The sequence below is a fragment of the Theropithecus gelada genome, chromosome 6, assembly GCF_003255815.1.
Source record: "Theropithecus gelada isolate Dixy chromosome 6, Tgel_1.0, whole genome shotgun sequence".
Lineage (NCBI taxonomy): Eukaryota > Metazoa > Chordata > Mammalia > Primates > Cercopithecidae > Theropithecus > Theropithecus gelada.
Window position 1 is genome coordinate 32627659 of NC_037673.1, and position 22098 is coordinate 32649756.

At 42.1% G+C, this 22098-nt stretch overlaps 1 protein-coding gene across 5 annotated transcripts in view; it reads left to right on the plus strand.

The window, feature by feature from the left end:
* The first annotated feature begins 603 nt into the window (after window positions 1-603).
* Window positions 604-22098, plus strand: part of NPR3 (natriuretic peptide receptor 3) — an 82586-nt gene continuing 61091 nt past the window's right edge. For 2 of the 5 annotated variants that reach the window (XM_025389164.1, XM_025389165.1), the window contains exons 1-2: window positions 608-1294; window positions 14660-14782. In XM_025389164.1, coding sequence (XP_025244949.1) covers window positions 1174-1294; window positions 14660-14782 — 244 coding nt within the window. In that variant the 5' untranslated portion in view covers window positions 608-1173. Of the gene's footprint in view, window positions 1295-1448; window positions 3034-14659; window positions 14783-22098 lie in introns of those variants that run through there. The other 3 variants (XM_025389163.1, XM_025389162.1, XM_025389166.1) reach the window with 3 other exon arrangements.

Below are 22098 nucleotides of genomic sequence, written 5' to 3' on the forward strand. Positions count from 1 at the left end.
TTGCTGTGAAGCACTAAATCTCAATTTTCAGTGTGTGTGGATTACCTGTTTGTGGAATTAAATTTTATACAGACGTCTCTTTTGCTCCTGGTTAGTGGCGCTAATTAAATAAATGGAAATTCTCGCAGGAATTAGAAGCTCCTACTTAACGGGGAAGATTTCAGGATCACAGTGCATAATCTGAAATCTAAATGACCCAGAAGCTGAAACATTACCCATAATCACATTGACGTTTCCAGAAAGAGTGATGAGAGTGCTGTTAAGGGCGGCGAGCGCTGATGCCAGAAGTTGCCATATCTCCAGAAACCCCAGTTTGCCTTTTTACCCGTCGCAAGTGAGAACCAGAGCGCATTAGGGCCTCGGAGTAAAAAACGCCGCGTCTGGGACTGCCGCACCGGGGTTGAGTCGGGTGCAAGTTTCTGCCGAAAGAGGGCGTTGGTCTGAGACTAGAAGAAATTTGTGGATACGGACGCCTAGTTAAATGAAAGACCATTTTAACACATTTTCAATGTATTTAAATGTGCAGGACTTAATTGTCAGAATTCTCCCTCCTAGTGTAGCACGTTCACATTGCAAATGACTTGCAGAAGAAGGTCCAGTTCCGTTTTGACCTGCCCAGCCGCACGGCGGACTCCCGCGATGCTCCTCTGGTCACCGACTTCTCCAGAGCCGCTTCCCTCCGGTCTCCACCGCTGTTGTGGCTGTGGCCAGTGAAAGGACTGGGTCTCCGAGGCAGAACTTTTCTTGGCGTGGTGGAACCACGGCACAGTGCCTGGAGCGCTCCAGATGACGAGCGGTTGGATCTTTGAGCGCTCAGGTTGGAGGGGAGCGTGTGTCGTACCCGGGGGACCTACCGGGAACGTTTTGGGAAAGGCAGTCCCTTTATTTAGGTACCTGGTTTAGCAAACAAAGCCCCGAGGACGCTTTGGGGATGCTTTCCAAGCTTTGTGACACCTCCAGAAGTTGAACCGTTCGCTCGCCTTTGGGAGCAACAAGTTTCACTTTCCTGCTCTCAGTGAGCTGACGGAGGGTCCATGAACTGGGACACTGTGACCCCAGCACCACTGCGATTCCAGCGCGAACCTGCGTGGCCCAGCGGGAGGGGGCTGGCGCGGGGCTGAGGAAGGCGGGGTGTGGGTGACGCCCGGGCCAGCCGGGCACACCAGGTCCGCGATGGAGCCATCTGCACTGGGACCTTGGTCCTTGTTCCCTGACCTTGCACCGAGGGACCAGGAAGGTCAGGTGCTCGCCCCGCGTCGGTGCGTCGGGAGGGAATGTGGCCGCAACCAGAAAGGTGAGAGCAAGCGGCACCTAAGGATTATTGCACCGAAACCACAATTTCTAGAACCATCCCTTTCTCCCAGTCCTGTTGTTGTTGTTTTCTTTTTTTTGCACGGTGTGTGTGTGTACGTGTGCGTGCGCGCGCGCATTTCTCTACTTTAAAGCACATTTCCTTGTTTAAAGCCAGGAGCTGGAGCTGGCAAGGGAGAGGCGGGGATCGCAGAGGCACGCGGCGTGGTGGGGGCTCCTGCCGGTGCAGACGTGGGCGATTTCAGCTTTAAGGAAAAGGCCGAGGGCCGGCGGGGAGTGGTGGTTAGGGACAGGGGCGCGATGGGTAGGGAAGGGGTGCGGGGAGGAGCCCTGATGTAAGAATGTTAATGAGAGACTCCCCCAGCCCAGCCCCCACTTCTTCCCACCCCTACCCACCCTACCCGCTGGAAATACAAGCCCGGCCTCGGAGCGCCATGTGTGGTAACACGCTCAGCCGCTGCCACGCTATTTAAACGCGGGCTATGGATCCAGGAACCGGCGCGAATCAATGAGATCAAACGCGAGGGAGATGCATCGTCAATTACAAACACTTGGACTAGTCTAACTTTTTTTTTTTTTTCTTTTACAAAAACGCTTTCAAAAGCAACCTTAGCAACGCCCAAATAAGAAGCCACCTCTAAGCAAAATAGTATATGTATAAAGGGAGGGCGAATATATACAAGTATATATATGTATAGTACAGACGCACAGGTTTACACCCGGTGAACTTTTTCTTTTTTCTTTTTTTCTTTTTTTAAGAAAAACTAGTGACATTGCAAAGAAGGACGCTTCCTCTCTATCTTTTGGCGCATTACTGAAGGGGGTATTCTATTTCGTTAAAGCGCCCAAGGGGGCGCAGGGACCTTGGAGAGAAGAGTGGGGACGAAAGAGGAAGGGTGGGTGGGGGGCAGAGGGCGAGTCGGCGGCGAGGGCAAGCGCTTTCTTGAGGCACGATGCGGTCTCTGCTGGTGCTCACTTTCTCCCCGTGCGTCCTACTCGGCTGGGCGTTGCTGGCAGGCGGCACTGGTGGCGGTGGCGCTGGCGGCGGCGGCGGGGGCGCGGGCATAGGCGGCGGACGCCGGGAGAGAGAGGCGCTGCCGCCGCAGAAGATCGAGGTGTTGGTGTTACTGCCCCAGGATGACTCGTACTTGTTTTCACTGACCCGAGTGCGGCCGGCCATCGAGTACGCTCTGCGCAGCGTGGAGGGCAACGGGACTGGGAGGCGGCTTCTGCCGCCGGGCACTCGCTTCCAGGTGGCTTACGAGGACTCGGACTGTGGGAACCGTGCGCTCTTCAGCTTGGTAGACCGCGTGGCGGCGGCGCGGGGCACCAAGCCTGACCTTATCCTGGGGCCAGTGTGCGAGTATGCAGCAGCGCCAGTGGCCCGGCTTGCATCGCATTGGGACCTGCCCATGCTGTCGGCCGGGGCGCTGGCCGCCGGCTTCCAGCACAAGGACTCTGAGTACTCTCACCTCACGCGCGTGGCGCCCGCCTACGCCAAGATGGGCGAAATGATGCTCGCGCTGTTCCGCCACCACCACTGGAGCCGCGCTGCACTGGTCTACAGCGACGACAAGCTGGAGCGGAACTGCTTCTTCACCCTCGAGGGGGTCCACGAGGTCTTCCAGGAGGAGGGTTTGCACACGTCCATCTACAGTTTCGACGAGACCAAAGACTTGGATCTGGAAGACATCGTGCGCAATATCCAGGCCAGTGAGAGAGGTGAGCAGGGGCGCGTCCCGGACCCCGGGCCCTAACCCAACCGCTCTCCGAGGCTCTCCCTGCACACCCGTCCACTCTGCAGACCCCACTCCCCCTTGCGGCGCTGAGGGCGGGTACGCGCGGGCACTCGTTCAGGTATGCGCTGTGTGGCTGCGATGACCTTTGACGACCGCCCATCGCGGTCGAGGGGTGTACATAGAGGGTCCCAGGGAGGTGAAGGGGTTGGAGGGTAGGGCGTCTGAGCCCGCAGCTCCTGCGTGCCCAGGTCCAACAGGTGCTGTCAAACCACTTGGGTGCTTTTTCTTCCCGGTTTCCACTTTGCCAGCACTGGGCTGGCGATTAGGGGGCGCACTCCCAGTGACTGGCTCCATCCACGGTCTGAAGCATCCGAGACGGAAAGAACTTGTTCCTCAGTCCTTTGCCGGCTTGCGCCCCAACTTAGTGCGGAAGCGTCCGCCGACGCCTCGCAGCTAGGCGTCACCACTTGGCTGGCCTGCTCTTGGGGTTTCCCTGACTGTTGTTTCCACAGACCCCAGGTTTCTTTTAAAGGCTTGTTGAACCACTCTTCTCATTCCTTTCATTTCCCTTCCAGCCCCTTATAAACGAACTTCTGTGGTTTCCATCAAAAATGCCCCTGTGTGTCTGAATTCTGGCTGCACTCACTTCCCCCGGCGTGTTCTGCAACGCAGTCTCTAATGCGCCCAGAGCTAAGCTTTGCGGGAGTACCTTTAGAAGAAACGGGAGCTGAATCTTCTTTCCACCTGTCCTCCAAATTTTCTCCATGGGTCTTTGGGTGTTGGAATAAAACCCAAACTGAACAAAGGGCTCGAGGCTAAGGATGGTGGCTATGGCTGCGGGGAGCGGGTGGACGCGGACGTGTAATCGCCAGTGTGGCCCATTTTACTGTAGGGTAGAATCTGAGGGAAGGCGGGCTGAGATCCCAGCATAGCGGCGATCCCTTCTCCCTCCAGTCAGGGATTAGGAGCACAGCGATGAGGGAATACGGTCTCTGCTCCCCCTCGGCGCTCACGCACCTGGAATCTGAGTGGTGCAATCCCGGCAAAGCTCCCCGAGACCCCAGTGCCACGCGAATGAGACCGAAGGGGAGCGGAGCTGAGCCAGGCGCGGGGCGCGTCCACAACTTGGCATGGCCGGGCACCTGGGCGTTGGTCGTAGGGGAGAGCGCATCCTGAGGCCAGGGCCCCAGGAACAGGTGAGAGTGGACAGAGAAGCCATCAATATTGGCGCTGCAGTCACCGCCTTGCCATCTTGGCCACCTGGGACTCACCCTTTAGAGCAAAGAGGCGAGAGGTGTTTGACAGTAGGAATGCCTGGCCAAGTTTTGAGCTCTCGAACTCCAGGCTGTCTGTGCCGAATCCCTGCCAGCCAAGCAGGCGGGGCGCGGGCTTTGCCGATTGTGAAAAAGGGCACGTGTGTCCAACGGCTGCGGGCTTGCCACGCCTCGGCAAGGAACCCACATCTAAGCTCCCAACTCGCATTCGCCGGGTTTCTGCAGCCTCCATGGGGGAGTCTGCGCCCCGGGCTGCTATGGTTCCCGGAACCTGCTTCTTTAGTTCTCGGCTTTCGAGGGCTAGGAGCTAAAAGTCAGAGACTTCCTAAGGCGGGCTGGGGCTTGGGGTGTGTCACCCTACGGGCGAGATCCGCGGTTTGCTGACTTGTCCGTAATGCCACTACCCTGTAGGTCCCAATGTCAGCGGCTGCCCCGGCGCACGTGGCCTGGGATGCAAAACCAAGGGCGTGTGTGAGCCCAGAGGAGGGCAGATCGCTGCCGGGGCCCCTCAGCCTCACAGCAGTGGCTGAGGCCTGGGACTGGGCGGACAGCAGTGCCCTGGTGGGCCTGGGGACTGGTGCGCCCCGGGCTTCAGTCGGCTGCTGGGAATTATTTTTTAATTTCAAAAGCCTTATAGACGTTCCGAAGTCTCTTTGCCTTTTTTTTTTTTTCCTCCAAGTTTGCATTGAGTGGTGAAAGTTTGCTTAACTGACCTGTATATTTTACAAGTGATAAGATTAGTATTTTACAATTCTTACTCTAAAAAAGATTTCCAACAGTGACCTGGCAGATATTTAGAAATATGAAACACAACAGTTTCTCCTCTAATCGTCCTCGCCCTTCCACCCTGAAATTCCTTACACTCAAGAGAGAAAGTTGCCTAATAACAAAGCTCTCTTAGAGGACCTTTTACAAACACATTGAAATAACACAGTTACTTTACCATAAGAAGTTAATGTATTAAATAGGGCTTCGGTATATGGTTGCAGTGAAGTTTGTGGCTCGGTCACCGACTGGGGATCTTGGACTGCTATGAAACCTCTGTACCTCAAGCTCCTTAGGTAAAGTGGGGGTAGTCAGAGCACCCACGTCTTTGGGAAACTGGGAGGGTTAGAGGAGCTAACCCAGGAATGCGTGGGAGCAGTGCCAGGCGAATACAAAGTGCTCAATAAATGTGCGGTTTCATTGTAGTTATTGTTTTATATATGATGATAATCACTTTACCCCAAGGGTGAGGCCATGCCATGGGAAAGAACCCTGGACTGAGATGCAGATGCTCTGGATTTGGCTGGTTTCCTTATGTGAGTTTTCTTCTCTGTGAAGCAATGTGTGGGGTGAGAATCAGGCCTCTTCAAACTGATATTCTCACCCAAGTGTGAAAATGTAACTGACAGTATTTTTGCTTTTGAAAATTCCCTATTAAGCATTATGAATTAAAGTAGAGAGAGTTCCTCCCTCTTTTGGTGAGAACATTGACATTACTTTTTTTTTGGACTTAAGTTTCTCTTTAAAACCAAATCACACATGTTTGAACACGTAAAACACTGACCATGCCAGCATCTCAAATAATAATGCGACTAAAATTTCATATGGCGTACTATAGAAAGAAAAACTAAGGGACGTCAATTATTCCTTCATTTTAAGGATTTACCATCTAAGTCAATAATTTAAAATCTTTTTTCCTGTCATGTCTTTTGCTAATACCACTAAAATAAACAGACCTGAACATATATTATTTTTAAAAACAATTATCTTTATTTAAAATGAATTTCCTTATACAGCCAGCTACTGCCCTCAGTATTCCACACACTTAACAATAAATTTAGTTTTAAGAAGACAGGCTTAGAAATAATTTTTTCAAGCAATAAAAGCCAGTAGTTGTTTTGTCGATGCACTTTATATGGTGCAGAACTAGAAGTATCCTAACGCAAATGTTGTTATGTGAAGAACTGTAGTTGTATCCTTTTAGTTATTAGTATGTCATTAATCTGGGCCTGCATAATGACTGTATAACATTATACAGTCGGTAGAGATAGAGATAACAGTATTTAATCCATACAAGAGTCATTTATTTTTAGAATTAGTCTGGGGTAAATGACCGAGTGGTCAGTCAGCAGCATTTTTAAGGAAAGAACCCATGATAAGTGTAAAATAACTAACACAGCGGGGGGGAAAAGGAGCTTTGTAGGCTGCAGTGTGGAAATTCTAAAGGCCTTTGGAGTAGATGGAGCTTTATGAACAACAGAAATAAAGATTCAATCTCCATTTTGCAAACAATATCCATTGCTATGTAGTGTAGAAACAACCAGAGGGAAACCTTTTTTGAAAAAAATTAGATTTACTTTTTACCAAAGTTTAGTTCTACAGCTATAGAAAGTGAGAAAACTACACAAGGTTTATGAGGATAAAAAGGTTCCTGTCTCCTACTCTCCATTTTTCACTCTCAATTCTTGTTAGCTGTTAGGTATTGGCCTTCATATCTCTTAATAACATGCTCCTTTTTTTTCAGTTTTAGGTCTTATCTCTTGGAATCCTAGTGGAAGAAAATTCTCTTCTCGATCGTTCTATTGCGTGTTAACCACACATGCAAGCTTTCTTTCCAGTCATCTTTCCAATATGGTTGTGTCAAAATTTTTCTCAGTAGGCTGAGACAGGAGGATTGCTTGAGTCCAGGAGTTTGAGACTATGGATTGCACTATTTGAATAGCCACTGCATTCCAGCCTGGGCAATGTAGCTAGACCCCATCTCTTACACAATCTTTTTAGTTAGCCCAGTATTCAGTATGAGCATTATCATTACTTTCTAAACGATAGTTAAGGTTAAGTCACATAGGCTCTTATGTTGCCATTTCCTTTTTTCCCCTAGTTATTTTCCTTGGAGTTAAAAAAGTCCATTTTTGTTTATTTGCTTAATTTCCTATGGATTTATAATTAAGTAATCTTCTAATTCTTTATTTTAAATCTCCTGAGTTTTTTTTTAAATTATGCTACTTTAAGTTCTAGGGTACATGTGCACAATGTGCAGGTTTGATACATAGGTATACATGTGCCATGTTGGTTTGCTTCACCCCATCAAGTCATCATTTGCATAAGGAATTTCTCCTAATGCTATCCCTCCCCCAGTCCCCCACCCATCAACAGGCCCTGGTGTGTGATGTTCTCCACCCTGTGTCCAAGTGATCTCATTGTTCAATTCCCACCTATGAGTGAGAACATGTGTTTGGTTTTCTGTCCTTGTGACAGTTTGCTGAGAATGATGGTTTCCAGCTTCATCCATTTCTCTGCAAAGGACATGAACTCAGCCTTTTTTGTGGCTGCATGGTATTCCGTGGTGTATATGTGCCACATTTTCTTAATCCAGTCTATCATTGATGGACATTTGGGTTGGTTCCAAGTCTTTGCTATTGTGAATAGCGCTGAAATAAACATATGTGTGCATGTGTCTTTATCCAGCATGATTTATAATCCTTTGGGTATATACCCAGTAATGGTATTGCTGGGTCAAATGGTAATTCTAGTTCTAGATCCTTGAGGAATCACCATGCTGTCTTCCACAATCGTTGAACTAATTTACACTCCCACCAACAGTGTAAAAGTGTTCCTATTGCTCCACATCCTCTCCAGCATCTGTTGTTTCCTGACTTTTTAATGATTGCCATTCTAACTGGCGTGAGATGCCATCTCATTGTGATTTTGATTTGCATTTCTCTGATGACCAGTGATGATGAACATTTTTTCATGTATCTGTTGGCTGCATAAATGTCTTCCTTTGAGAAGTGTCTGTTCATATCCTTTGCCTACTTTCTGATGGGATTGTTTGTTTTTTTCTTGTAAATTTGTTTGAGTTCTTTGGAGATTCTGGATATTAGCCCTTTGTTAGATGGGGAGATTGCAAACATTTTCTCCCATTCTGTAGGTTGTCTGTTCACTCTGATGGTAGTTTCTTTTGCTGTGCAGAAGCTCTCTAGTTTAATTAGATCCCATTTGTCTATTTTGACTTTTGTTGCCATTGCTTTTGGTGTTTTAGTCATGAAGTCCTTGCCCATGCCTGTGTCCTGAAAGGTATTGCCTAGATTTTCTTCTGGGGTTTTTAAAATGGTTTTAGGTCTAGCATTTAAGTCTTTAATCCATCTTGAATTAATTTTTGTGTAAGGTGTAAGGAAGGGATCCAGTTTCAACTTTCTACAGATGGCCAGCCAGTTTTCCCAGCACCATTTATTAAATAGGGAATCCTTCCCCCATTTCTTGTTTTTGTCAAGTTTGTCGAAGATCAGATGGCTGTAGATGTGTGACATTATTTCTGAGGGCTCTGTTCTGTTCCATTGGTCTATATCTCTGTTTTGGTACCAGTGCCATGCTGTTTTGGTTGCTGTTGCCTTGTAGTATAGTTTGAAGTCAGGTAGCATGATGCCTCCAGCTTTGTTCTTTTTGCTTAGGATTGTCTTGGCAATGTGGGCTCTTTTTTGATTCCATATGAACTTTAGAGTAGTTTTTTCCAATTCTGTGAAGAAAGTCATTGGTAGCTTGATGGGGATGGCATTGAATCTATAAATTACTTTGGGCAATATGGCCATTTTCATGATACTGATTCTTTCTATCCATGAGCATAGAATATTATTCCATTTGTTTGTGTCCTCTTTCATTTTATTTTATTTTATTTTTGTTGAGCAGTGGTTTGTAGTTCTCCTTGAAGAGGTCCTTCACATCCCTTGTAAGTTGGATTCCTAGGTATTTTATTCTCTTTGTAGCAATTGTGAATGGGAGTTCACTCATGATTTGGCTCTCTGTTTGTCTGTTATTGGTGTATAGGAATGCTTGTGATTTTTGCACATTGATTTTGTATTGTGACACTTTGCTGAAGTTGCTTATCAGCTTAAGGAGATTTTCGGCTGAGATAATGGGGTTTTCTAAATATACAATCATGTCATCTGCAAACAGGGACAAATTTGACCTCCTCATTTCCTAATTTAATACCCTTTATTTCTTTCTCCTGCCTGATTGCCCTGGCCAGAACTTCCAACACTATGTTGAATAGGAGTGGTGAGAGAGGGCATCCTTGTCTTGTGCCAGTTTTCAAAGGGAATGCTTCCAGTTTTTGCCAATTCGGTATGATATTGGTTGTGGATTTGTCATAAATAGCTCTTATTATTTTGAGATACATTCCTTCAATACCTAGTTTATTGAGAGTTTTTAGCATGAAGCATTGCTGAATTTTGTCGAAGGCCTTTTCTGTATCTATTGAGATAATCATGTGGTTTTTGTTGTTGGTTCTGTTCATGTGATGAATTACGTTATTGATTTGCATATGTTGAACCAGCCTTGCATCCCAGTTATTTTGTAGATATTTTGCACAGTTGGCCACTGTGGGTTCTTCAACATCCTCCTGGGGCTTCCATCACCTGTCTGTTGAGCTAGATCCCTGTGTGTTTCTCTTTTTTGATTATGTTTTTGTTTTGGTGGAGCACATCTACCAAGAGCTTTCTGAGAAAGGATGAATAAGGCCGAAAGTTTGAGATGTTTTGTGACTAAAAATTTTCATCATACCTTTATACATAATTATAGTATTCTAGGTTGGAAATAATTTCCCTCAAAATGTGACAGTATTGCTTTACTGTCTTCTAAATTCTAATATTGTTATTAGAAATCTGGAATCAGTTTGGATTCTGAACTTATTGTTCGTTGCTTTGCTTTCCTGGAAATTTTTAGACTCTTCTCCTCTTCCTTGTGTACTCAATAGGCCTCTTTTATCCAGAAACTCATATCTTTTAATTCTTTTAATTCTGGGAATACTTCTTAAATTATTTCTGTGATACTTGTATCCTTTTCATTTTCTCTATTTCCTCTTTCTAGGTTTTTTTCTAATTTGGATGCTAGAACTCTTGGAATAATCCTCTACTTTTCTTACCTTCTGTTTACCACCTACCTTTTTTTTTTTTTTTGGTAATTCATCTTGTTTGGATATTTCCTTGGCCACTTTTGAAGTTACTGTTGAGTTTTTCATTTTTGGTATCATATTTTCAGTGTGTAGGACATGGCATACTCTGCTTTGCTTCCATGCAGTAATATCCCTCTTTTCCTTCTAAATTTAGAATTAACTGGAAGTTGGGTACAGTAACCAGATGGAGAATATGAATATATCCCTATTATTGATAAAACCAGTTGAACATGGATTTAGATCTATTTCCAAAAGGGCCTGCTTGCTATTACTTCCTCCCAGAATTAGGCAGGAATATCTACTAAATCACAGACAGTGCCATTTAGCTGCAAATCTCCCCTGCTAACTCTTGACCATGTGACAAAAGAAGCCCATGATGTGTGCTCTCTGCAAACAGCCACAACCCAAAGAAGAAGGAAGAAAAGACTGAGCCAGCGTACTCAGTTTTAGGCTCAACAGTCAGACATTTCACTTCTTTTCCTCTTGTTGGGGGTGAGGGGAGCGAAAATGAAAGCACATTGAGAGATGAGAAATGTTAATCCATTAGAGGTTTCTCCCAATGAAAACTTGAGGTTTTGGAAATAACTATCCCCCCGATTCAGGGATACTACCTGGAATGTTTTTGATTCTCTGAATTGATACCTCTTTGCATTTCTCTCTGCTGTCCTTAGAGTGATTGCAAGAACATGATGCAATAGTGAGAAGTCATTTACAGAAGTAATTGTGGGAACCAGATGATGGAGGGTGGCATGGAACATTGAAAGTTCTTTGGCAAGGAGGATAAAATAGAGTAGAATGAGGAAAAGTCTATACATAAAGTTAGAGTTACATCGTCGTCCCCTCTTTTAGAATTTTAACAATTTGACCCAAAATTAATATTTATGTATTTAACTATACTGAGATACAACAAAAACTGAACTGCCTTAATTAACCTCCATTTATGCAGGTCGCAGGATTAGCTGATGTTCTCTGTTCTCTATAAATCTTATCACTTGTTGGTAGATGCTGGCAGCTAGTAGAGTTCTCCTGAGTGTGCCACACACTTCTCATACTTCTTCATATATTTTCTAAGAGTTGTCCCCAAGTCTGTTGATGCTGGTTGTGCTTATTATGATAAATATGTAATTTAATTAGTTATTATATAAATTGATGAAACATAAGCAGGAAAAGAAAGTTATTTTAATTAAAACTATTCTAAACCTTTTGATTGTATAAAGACAAGTTACTAAAAATACTTGCTGTTCAATTAGGCATGAGTGAGACAACCCTAAGAGATTGGGGAGCATCATAAAAATCTAGGATCGTGTACTCTGACTGCTTTGCCAGTGTCATTAGATGCTTGTTCCAGTTTGAACTGAAACTGGATGATAATGTGCATTATGGGTTTGGTTTATTCAAGAAAGACAATGCTCTGCCTATGAACTTGGAAATTAGGGCTTCCTTTTGAGTCTTAAATCACATGGCCAACACAAAATGGATAAGATCTAAAATAATCAAAATCTGCTTAGATAGACACAGTGCCACTCTATGTCTCTCTTGCTCAGTCTAAGTGGGTACTAACATTTACAGAAAGAATGTAGGCTGGGTCTGATGGCTCGTGCCTGTTATCTCAGTACTTTGGGAGGCCCAAGGTGGGCAGATCACTTGAGGCCAGGAGTTTGAGACCAGCCTGGCCAACATGGTGGAACTCTATCTACACAAAAAGTACAAAAATTAGCTGGGTGTGGTAACGTGCACCTGTAGTCCCAGCTACTTGGAAGGTGCTGAGGTGGGAGGATCGCGTGAGCCCAGGAGATGGAGGTTGCAGTAAGCTAAGATTGAGTCACTGCACTCCAGTCTGGGTGACAGAGTGAGAGTCTGTCTCCAAACAAACAAACAAAATAACAACAACAAAAAACAAAACAAAGAATGTGTCCATCAGAAGGACTTGGTGGTGGTGGGGTGTCTGTTAGTTTGTTTTCTGTTGCTATGACAAAATACCACAGACTGGGTGATTTATAAAGAAAGAAGTTTATTTAGCGTATGGTTCTAGAGGCTAGGAAGTCCAAGAGCATAGTGCCAGCATCTTGTGAGGGCCTTCTTGCTGTGTCATAACACTATGGAGGGCATCACATGGTAAGAGAGCAAATTTGTGCCAACTCAGGTCTCTCTTCCTCTTCTTCTAAACTGCCAGTCCCATCTTAGGGGACCCACACTGATGACCTTATCTAATCGTAAGTATCTACCAAAGGCCCCATCTCCAAATACCACCAACAAATGATTTTGAGCATTAAGTTTCCAACACATGAAATCTGGGGGACACAACCAAACCATAGCAGGAGGAGAGAGAAGGAGATGGGCCAGGAATGTAAAAATAGAAAAAAGGTGCCACAGAGGCCAGTGTTTAGGGAAACTTCAGGCAAAGTTTAGGAAAGCTGGTCCTCTGGTCCTTGGACCCTGCCTGTTTGGTCCTGGACCAGATATATCTCTTAGATGGATGCCTAGGGTCATCAAGTCCTGGTGACTTTGACAGCTGAATCCTCTACTGGCCTCCCTGATTCTGATTTCATCCTTACTTGCATCCTACTGCTTATAATTTGTCTCTCCAGTTAGCATGCCCAGCTATAGGGCATGCTGACACAAATATATTCATAACCATCCTGGACCTCATTGAATTTAAATAGTATGCATTTCAGATTACCTACACATATCTGAGTTAGGTTATTGGAAACTTGCCCCTAAGCAATGATTCTACTCTCTATATGTTGACAGAATCAGGTTCTGCATCTTGGAATTGAGAGCCAGATCCTGGACTATGATCACTTGCTCGAAAAATGATGAGGGCTGCTTGGTGGCCAATCAGCCAGAACTTCCCGGAACCTCCTGGAGACATCTACTCTTGGAATCCACATTCTTCAAACTTGTCCAGCCTCAGTCCCTTGTTGAATGTGTTATGGGACACCTTGACTCTTTGTTCATTTAAGAGGCTAGAATCAAATCAGAGGTAAAACAAGGATCTAAGTCATAACAAATAATTAGGAGTTTCTTTGAAAACTTTCTTACTGAGGCATCTTGGAATTGATTATCCCAAATATATACCTATACTTTCAGGGCAGAAACAACACCTACTCCCATTGTTACAGATCTTTAAGAATTTTGTATTGTTTTAGAAACTTTTTATCTAGAGCTTTTATGCTGTATACCTAGCCCTTCTAGGGTATGAAATGTCAGAGTCATGATCTAACACTGAATTAACGTGTGCAGTAAACTAAATATCAACAAGAGCCCAACCTCCATGCAGGTTGCCAAGGCTGCTTTGGCATAGCCTGAAGTTTGTTTTACGTCTTTCAGCACCCATGCTTTTACAAAGAACATACACATCTTGGAGGGCTGGCATGCATCGTGATAATGCGGTTTATAGCACCCAGGTCTCTCCAGGTCTCTCTGCACAGTATGTGTGCAGCAAAACACAGTGGATCTGGTCATGGAGACCTCGGTCTATCAACAGGGGTCAAATTGACTGGGTAATGGTCAAGCCCTACTTCACTCTAGCCTGTGTAGCCCTTATATGGTAGGCAACAATATCCAGTTCGAGAGGCTTTCGAGTTGTGTGAAGCCTCTTGAATCCAACAGTGTGGATATAAACTGAGAGAACAGGGGAGAGACACCTGGAATCTTACAAATGATTTCTTATGTATATTGAGACAACCTGAAAATAATGTTTTAAAATTCAAACAGCAGAAAGCTTGTAGCACTCCCTGAATCCTCTGATTTGTCAAGTTAATGTTCTCTCTAAAATCATTAAGTTTGCTTTTTCAGGACAGTGCATTTACTATGCTATTAAGTATAAAAAGCAGTTGACAATTTTCACTATCTTATATTGGGCAAATCTGGTGATTTATTTGATGCAGTTTTTTTTTAAAAAGAACTTTTTTTTTTTTTTTTTTAAAGAAAATGTCCAGAATCCAATCCAGCATCACACACTGTAGTCAGTAGCCTATTCCTTTAAGCCTCTTTCAGTCTAGAATGTTTCCTCAGCCTGTCTTTGTTGTTCATGAAATTGACCATTTTAAAGAGCATACGCCGATTTTCTACAGACCATCCCCCAAGTTGGGTTTGTGACTGCCTCCTTCTGATTAGATGTAGACTGCCCATCTAGACATTTTGGTCCTTAGAGTGTTATTCCAGGTGTCCCATGAGTGTGTGTTCCCATGGTTGGTGATGTTGGCTTCCATCTCTTGGTTATGGAGATGTCTGCTAGGTTCCTCCATGGTCCATTTGTACTTTATAAGTGATTGTGAGGAGATACTTCAGGACCATACAAGTATCCCATTCCTTGTCAGATGTCCCTCACTGGTGTCAGCATGCTCAAAGTGCTCTGCAAAGGGGTGCCTCATGTGTGTTGTTTGTTCCTCCCCTAGTGGTGATCATGTGTGCGAGCAGTGACACCGTCCGGAGCATCATGCTGGCAGCGCACAGGCATGGCATGACCAGTGGAGACTACGCCTTCTTCAACATTGAACTCTTCAACAGCTCTTCCTATGGTAACTCTGCTTCCACTTTCCCCTCCTCTGCTAAGGTTCCAAGAGAGGTTATCAGATGCTGATGAATGGTGGGTTGGATAAATAATACGTGGTACATAAACACCATGGAATACTATGCAGCTATATAAAAGAATGGAATCATGTCCTTGGCAGCAACATTAATGGAGCTGGAGGCCATGATCCAAACAAATTAAAGTGGGAACAGAAAACCAAACACTGCATGTTCTCACTTATAAGTGGGAGCTAAACATTGAGCACACATGGACATAAACACGGAAACAATAGGCACTGGGGACTCCTGGGGGTGGTGGGGATGGGTTAGAAAACGCTGTTGGGTATTTACATTCACTACTTAGGTGATGGGAACCATACTCCAAACCCCAGCATCACACAATATTTCCATGTAACAAATCTGCACATGTACCCCTTGTATCTAGAATAAAAGTTAAAATAAAAAACAAGGGGGTTGTGAGAAAGATTCAAAAATTTGAAATATGTCCATAAATGCGATTTCCATAAATGCAATTTTGGAAATTTGTGACTCTAAACACTCCTACAGCTTCTCAAATTTCTTGAATTTGCTTGATCTCTAACAATTCAATTAGAGCAAAAAGATACCATAGTCCTGTGATGTCAAGACACCTGCTGGGTATGAGCATAGCCCAGTCCTGCACTCCAAATGATCATAAATCCAGGTCCCAAAGACCCCTTGTCCAGTGCTTTTCCAACTGCATGTTGCTATCATCATGAAAGTATCATGAACAGAATAATTTCAATGAGATTTGGGCAGAATTTTTAATAGAATGGAATAGACTAGAACATAACACTACTGAACAGGTAAAGGTGTGTCACACTTAGCGTGTGTATTGTTTTAGAAAGCTTTTACTTTAGTAATATTATTGCACATTTGTGTGTATATGTGCATGTTACACCTATGTTTACAATGGGTCACAGTGTGAAATAAAATAACTGTTATTGCAAATTGAGGTAAAAATCATTTGAAAGCCACTGTTCCCAGTCCCCTTTCTTTCAGATTACTGCACCTTAAACCTCTCCTATACAGAAGTTGTGAGCCACTAATGTATAGAGTTGAAAGCATTTAATTCCCTATAATGAATCTGGGGAAGTTTGCAGGGTTCCTGTTATGGAGGGTGTTTAAGGAGATCATAAAGATAATAGGTACAAGACGTTTCTCCCCCAAATGTGGTTAGGGCTCTCTCTGAAGCAGACAGCACGGGGCTACAGAACATGTTCTCAAACGCTGCATGCTGGCTGCTCAGAGTGGAGCAGTGGTAAGGGAAGTGTAAGTGTGCATATCACAAATGGCATGTTTATACTGAGCTTCACTTCCCAGTTCTTGCTGATGAGATATAGTTGGACAGGATCTAAACCTTAAAACATAAGCCCCGGTTTCCTGCTCTGATATCCTGGTTTACTGGAGCAGTACATCATTGTGCATATACAGATAATAAAGCACACTTATCATGGAGATAAAGAAAAGTTGATGAAACAAAAGTAGCCACTGCTTCCTGTAGCGGATAAAATTGGAGATTTGAGGCTTGCAAGATAAACACCCTATTTTGCCCTCCTTGCTGCCATGATGGTCTTTTCCCCTCTGTTTCACACAAGCAGAGTGGTGGTTTCACTTCTTGACTCAAGATCAGAATGCAGTTTTACTATGGGCTGCACGGTTGAGTTCATTGAAATAATGGTAGAAATTAGTGAAAATGAAAAACATGTATGTTGAGTTTTGCAAGTTGGCAACTACAAATACAGAATTTAGAGGCAGTGCATGTGAATTTAGAGACATTAGGTCTGGCAAGTACCTAATACAAATGTTAGGTACTAGAATTCCTCTCATCCACAGATAAAGCCTTTATTACTTTTCCCTGTTAATTACAATACATGAGTATTGTAGACAATTTAGAAAACACAGAAAAGCACGGGAAAGTAAATAAGTTATCATAATTCTGCCATGCAGACAAAAGTACATTGATAATTTTTAGAAGTATGTACATCCTGCCTATTTTATAAATATATGTCTTACAAAAATATTCTTCAATATATTGATCATACTATTTATGGTATGGCTCTATGTTCTTTCATAATGTTGATAATCATCTTTTATAAGTCTTATTTTTCAATATCGATGTTGTTCCCAGCTTTTTGCTATTAAGAACGGTGCTGTGTTGAGTATACACACACACATATACACTCTCTCTCTCTCACATATTTGTACATATATATATTATCTGTAAAATAAATTTCTAGAAGTAGAATTGCTGGCTCAAAGGTTATGTGCTTTTAATGTTTTTTTTTTTTTTTGAGACGGGGTCTTACCCTGTTGCCTAGGCTGGAGTATAGTGGCGTGATCTTGGTTCACTGTAGCCTCAACACCCTGGGCTCAAGTGATCCTTCTACCTCAGTCTCCTGAGTAGCTGGGACTACAGGCATGTGCCACCAAGCCTGGTTAATTTCTTTTATTTTCTTTAGAGACAGGGTTTCATCATGTTGCCCAGGCTAGGCTTGAACTCCTGGGCTCAAGTGATCTGCCTGCCTCAGCCTCCCAAAGTCTGAAGGGACTACAAGCATGAACCACCATGCTGCCTGCCATTTAGGTTTTGATAGATATTGTCCATTTTTACTTTTGCAGCAAAGTGTGCGATTATCTGTTTTCCTGTAACCTTGTCAACCCTGTATAATCTAAGTTTTACCTTATTTTATTTAATTGAATTTCTTTTTATGTTTATAAGCAAAGTTTTGCAGTTTTCTCATTTATATTGTGCATTTTTCTTGTTGTGTTTGTTCTTAGGTATTTTATGTTTTTTGGTTGTTATTATAATCATGATATTTTCCCATTGTATTTTGGAATGATATTTTTGTAGAGAAGCAATGAGTTCTTGTTTATTTATTTTGCAAGAATTCTACTTATTAAAATCCTCTGCTCTAATAGTTTTTGTATCATTTCAAATAACAATGACAGTTTTTTTCTCCATTTTGATAGTTGAACATCCTATTTCTTATTCTTTTCTTATTGCATTGGCAAGAACTTCCAGAATAATGTCATATAACGGGGGTTATACTTTAAATTTTGACTTCTGTCATGAAGTAGATGGTAAAGTACCCTTTTATTCCTAGTTTATCAAGTCTGTTTTTAAAATCGGAAATGAATATTGAATAATATGAAATGCATTTGACTTGTTCTCCTAATAAATTTAAAAATATTGGGCCACCATGGCATTCTTGGAATCAAGTGTACTTTGTCATGATGATTTTTTAAAAGATATATTGTTGAGTTTAAGTTTTTAGTGTTTTATTTAGGGTTTTGGATCTATATTCATGAGTGAGATTCAAGAGCAGTTTTTGGCTGGATCGCAGTGGCTCATGCCTTTAATGCTAGCACCTTGGGAGGCCGAGGCAGATGGATTACCTGAGGTCAGGAGTTCAAGACTGCCTGGCCAACATGGTGAAAACCCGTCTCTACTAAAAATACAAAAATTAGCTGAGCGTGGTGGTGTGCACCTATAATCCCAGCTACTTGGGAGGCTGAGGCACGAGAATCGCTTGAACCTGGGAAGTGGAGCCTGTAGTGAGCTGAGATCTCACCACTGCACTCCAGCCTGGGCAACAAGAGCGAAACTCGATCTCAGAAAAAAAAAAGTCTTTTTTTGGGATGACATTGCCAGATTTTCGTATCAGGTTCTTATTAGCTTTATAGAATTAATTGAGATACTTTCCATTGTTTTCCATGCTCTATAACAATTTTGATACCATAGGAATATTCCTTGAAATAAGAAAAAAGTTCAACTCTGTATTTGCACCTAACTTCTTTCTGGAAGTAATTTTTGGACAACTTAAAAAAACTCTTCTATAGTGAAATAATTTCAGACATAAAAACTTACAAAAAATGTAAGTTGAGAATCACTTATTTGAAATTCTTGGTATTAAAGTGTTTCAGATTCCAAGTTTTTATTTGGATTTTGGAATCTTTGTGTGATATATATATACATATATGTGTGTGTGTGTGTGTGTGTGTGTGTGTATATATATGTAAAATGAGATATCTTGGAGATGGGACCCAAGTCTAAACATGAAATTCATTTATGTTCCATATACCTTATACACATAGCCTAAAGATAATTTTATTTTTTTCCCTAAGGATGCTGAATAATCTGTATATCGTGTGCCTGTGTTTTGACCCATCACATGAAGTCAAGTGTGGAATTTTCCACATGTGGTGTTATGTTGTTAAGTTGGTGCTCAAAAAGTTTTGAATTTTGGAACATTTTGGATTTCCCATTTTTGGAGTAGGATGCTTAATCTGTATAGAGACTTCATGTACAGTTATGTGTTGCTTAATGATGAAGATACATTCTGAGAAATGAGTGGTTAGGCGGGTTCAGCATGCATTAACACCATAGATGGTTTTCATACAAACCTAAATGGCATATAGCTTACTACACACCTATGCTATATGGTATAGCTTGTTGCTCCTAGGCGATAAACATGTACAGCAAGTTACCGTACTGAATACTGTAGACAATTATAGCACAATAGGATTTGGGTATCTAAACATAGATTCTATCTAAGCATAGAAAAGGTATAGTAAAAATACAGTTTTATAATATTATGGGACTGCTGTCATATATGTGGTTTGTCATTGACTGAAATGTTATTTGGGGCTTGTTTGTACATATTTTACCAAGCTTCCTCTAATGTTACCAAATAACCATAGTACAATTATCAAAACAGGGAAATTAATGTTGGCACAATATTATTAACTAAACTACAGGCCTATTTGAAGTTTACCACCACTTCTGCTAATGTTCTTTTTCTGTTCCAGGATCCAATCCAGGATCTCACGCTGCCATTTAGTTGTTGTGTCTCCTTTATCTCCTCCAGTATGTGATAGTTCCTCAGTCTTTCCTTCTTTCATGACTTTGACACTTAAAAAAAAGTTTTCACTACGACCAAGTGGGGTTTATCCCAGGGATGCAAAGTTGGTTGTATATTTGAAAAACAATCAATTTAATCCATCAAATTAAGGAAGTTAGAGAAAAAAAATCACGTGATCATATCAATAGATACAGAACAAACTTTTAACAAAATTCAACACCCATTCATGATCTTAAAAATAAAAAATAAAAAATTATAAAACAAGAAACATAGGGGAGCCTGCTTAGGTTGACAAAGAATACTACAAAAACCTCACAGCTGATATCACAATTAATGGTGAAAGACAGAATGCTTTTCCCATAATATGAGAAACTAAGCAAGGATGTTCACCTTCATTACTCATTCAATTTGCCACTAGGGGTTCTAGCCAGATAAACAGGGCAAGAAAGGAAAATAAAAAGCATACAGGTTGGAAAAGAAGAAAAAAGTCTGCTGTTTTGTGCAGATGTCATGGCTGTCTATGTATTGAATCCCAAATAATCTACAAAAATTCCTTAAAGCTATTTAATGAGTTTAGCAAGATCCCAAGATACAGGTTCAACATACAAAATCACTTGTGTTTCTATATTCTAGCAATCAACATGTAGATGTCAAAATCAACAATATAATATCATTTGGTCAAAAAAGAAACATTTAAAAATGTAAATTAAAAAATATCTAGTATTTTTTTGCTGAAAACTACAAAACGCTGATGAAACCACTAATGAAAGAAATAAAACAATGATCTGTATTAATGAGAGACATACTTTGTTCATGAATTGGAAGACTCAACATGGTGAAGAGGATAATTTTTTCTTACACTGAGGTTAAGTAAATTTCTTATAAAAATTTCAACAAGTTTTTTTTAGATGTAAGGAAGATTATTCTAACTTTGACACTTTTCATGAACCCATTATTTTGTAGAATGTCTTTCAATTTGGATTTATCTGGTATTTTTCCACAATGAGATTGAGTTTGTGCATTTTGGTGAGAATACTGCAGGCGTGATGTTGTGTCCCTCTCATTGCATAATACCAGTGCATAAGAAGTCATACTATATGACTTATTGCTGGTGATGTTTGGGCAACTTTTTAACACTTCCTTTCCTATGAGTTTAATTTTTCTGCTTCTTGAAAATTCTACTACACAGAGTTATACAGAATGCTCTTACACAACTTACAAAGTATACTTGGGGTTTCTGATTAGATCCTTTATATTTTACATTTCACACCATATTTGCTCAGACTTTGTGCTTTGGTGTTGTGCTGCCTGAGAGGCTCTGCCATGTACTAGCTGTTAACTCTAAGAGCTAAAGGTTAAGAGATGGTTAAGAGCTTAATCTTTAACCCTGGCAAAGTAACATAACTCTGCCCTCCCCTGCAAGCCTTAGTTTCTTCTATTGAGAATAATAATACTTATCTTATGGCATCAGATTGAGTAATAAATGAGGTAATGTATGTAAAATACCTTGCAAATTTCTTGGAATAACTATTTAATAAATGTTAGCTATATTTTATTAGTCCTAGTTTACTTTGACCATTACACCCAATACTTAAAAAATTATCTTAAGTTTATACATTTTTTTCTGTGGTGATAGGTTTATAGATAGATTTAAGGCCATACATTCTGTTATCAGGTTAGCCAATGTTAATATAATACATCCCAAGGACCTGGGTGCGTTAGGAATTGCATCTTCATGCACCTAACCAAGAAGTCCAGTTGTAGTGATTTTAAACAAATGTAGAGATTTATTCTCTTACCTGAAACACATCCAGAGGTGGGAAGTTGAAGGCAGGGATGATGACTTCCTAATGTCATCAGGAGTCCAGGCTGGTTCTGTTTTCCTGCTACTCTTAATCTTAGTGCATAAAATCCATTCTCAAGATCAAATATGGTGGCTAGAGCTCCAGGGATCATGTGTTAATTCTAGGCAAGACAAAGAGAAAAGACAACAGGCAAAAAGAGACTCTCCTGGATGACGTGGTTCTCTGTGAAAGGCTTTCCTGGAAGCCCCACTCATTAACTTCTGCTTACATTTCACTGACTAGCTCTAGTAATAAGGGATATCAGGGAATGTGTGCTTTTAATTGGACTCACTGCTATCCTACATCAATTTAGGAATCTGTTACTAAGGAAGAAGACAGCGTGGATGTAGGAAGGCAACTGTCCATCTTCCACAGACTCTGAAGCACCTTTTTCCTTGGGGTAGAAGCAGTCAACAGAATCACATGGTGGGCAGAGTGACCAAGACCGAGCTTCTGCTATACATCAGTAGTAAAGGGCCTTGTTTGAAACTTTGTACCCCAATAATCAGATATACATGTTCATGAAAAGTTCTTCAACATCTACCTCTCCCTGGGCCTCTTCATACCAAACCCTAT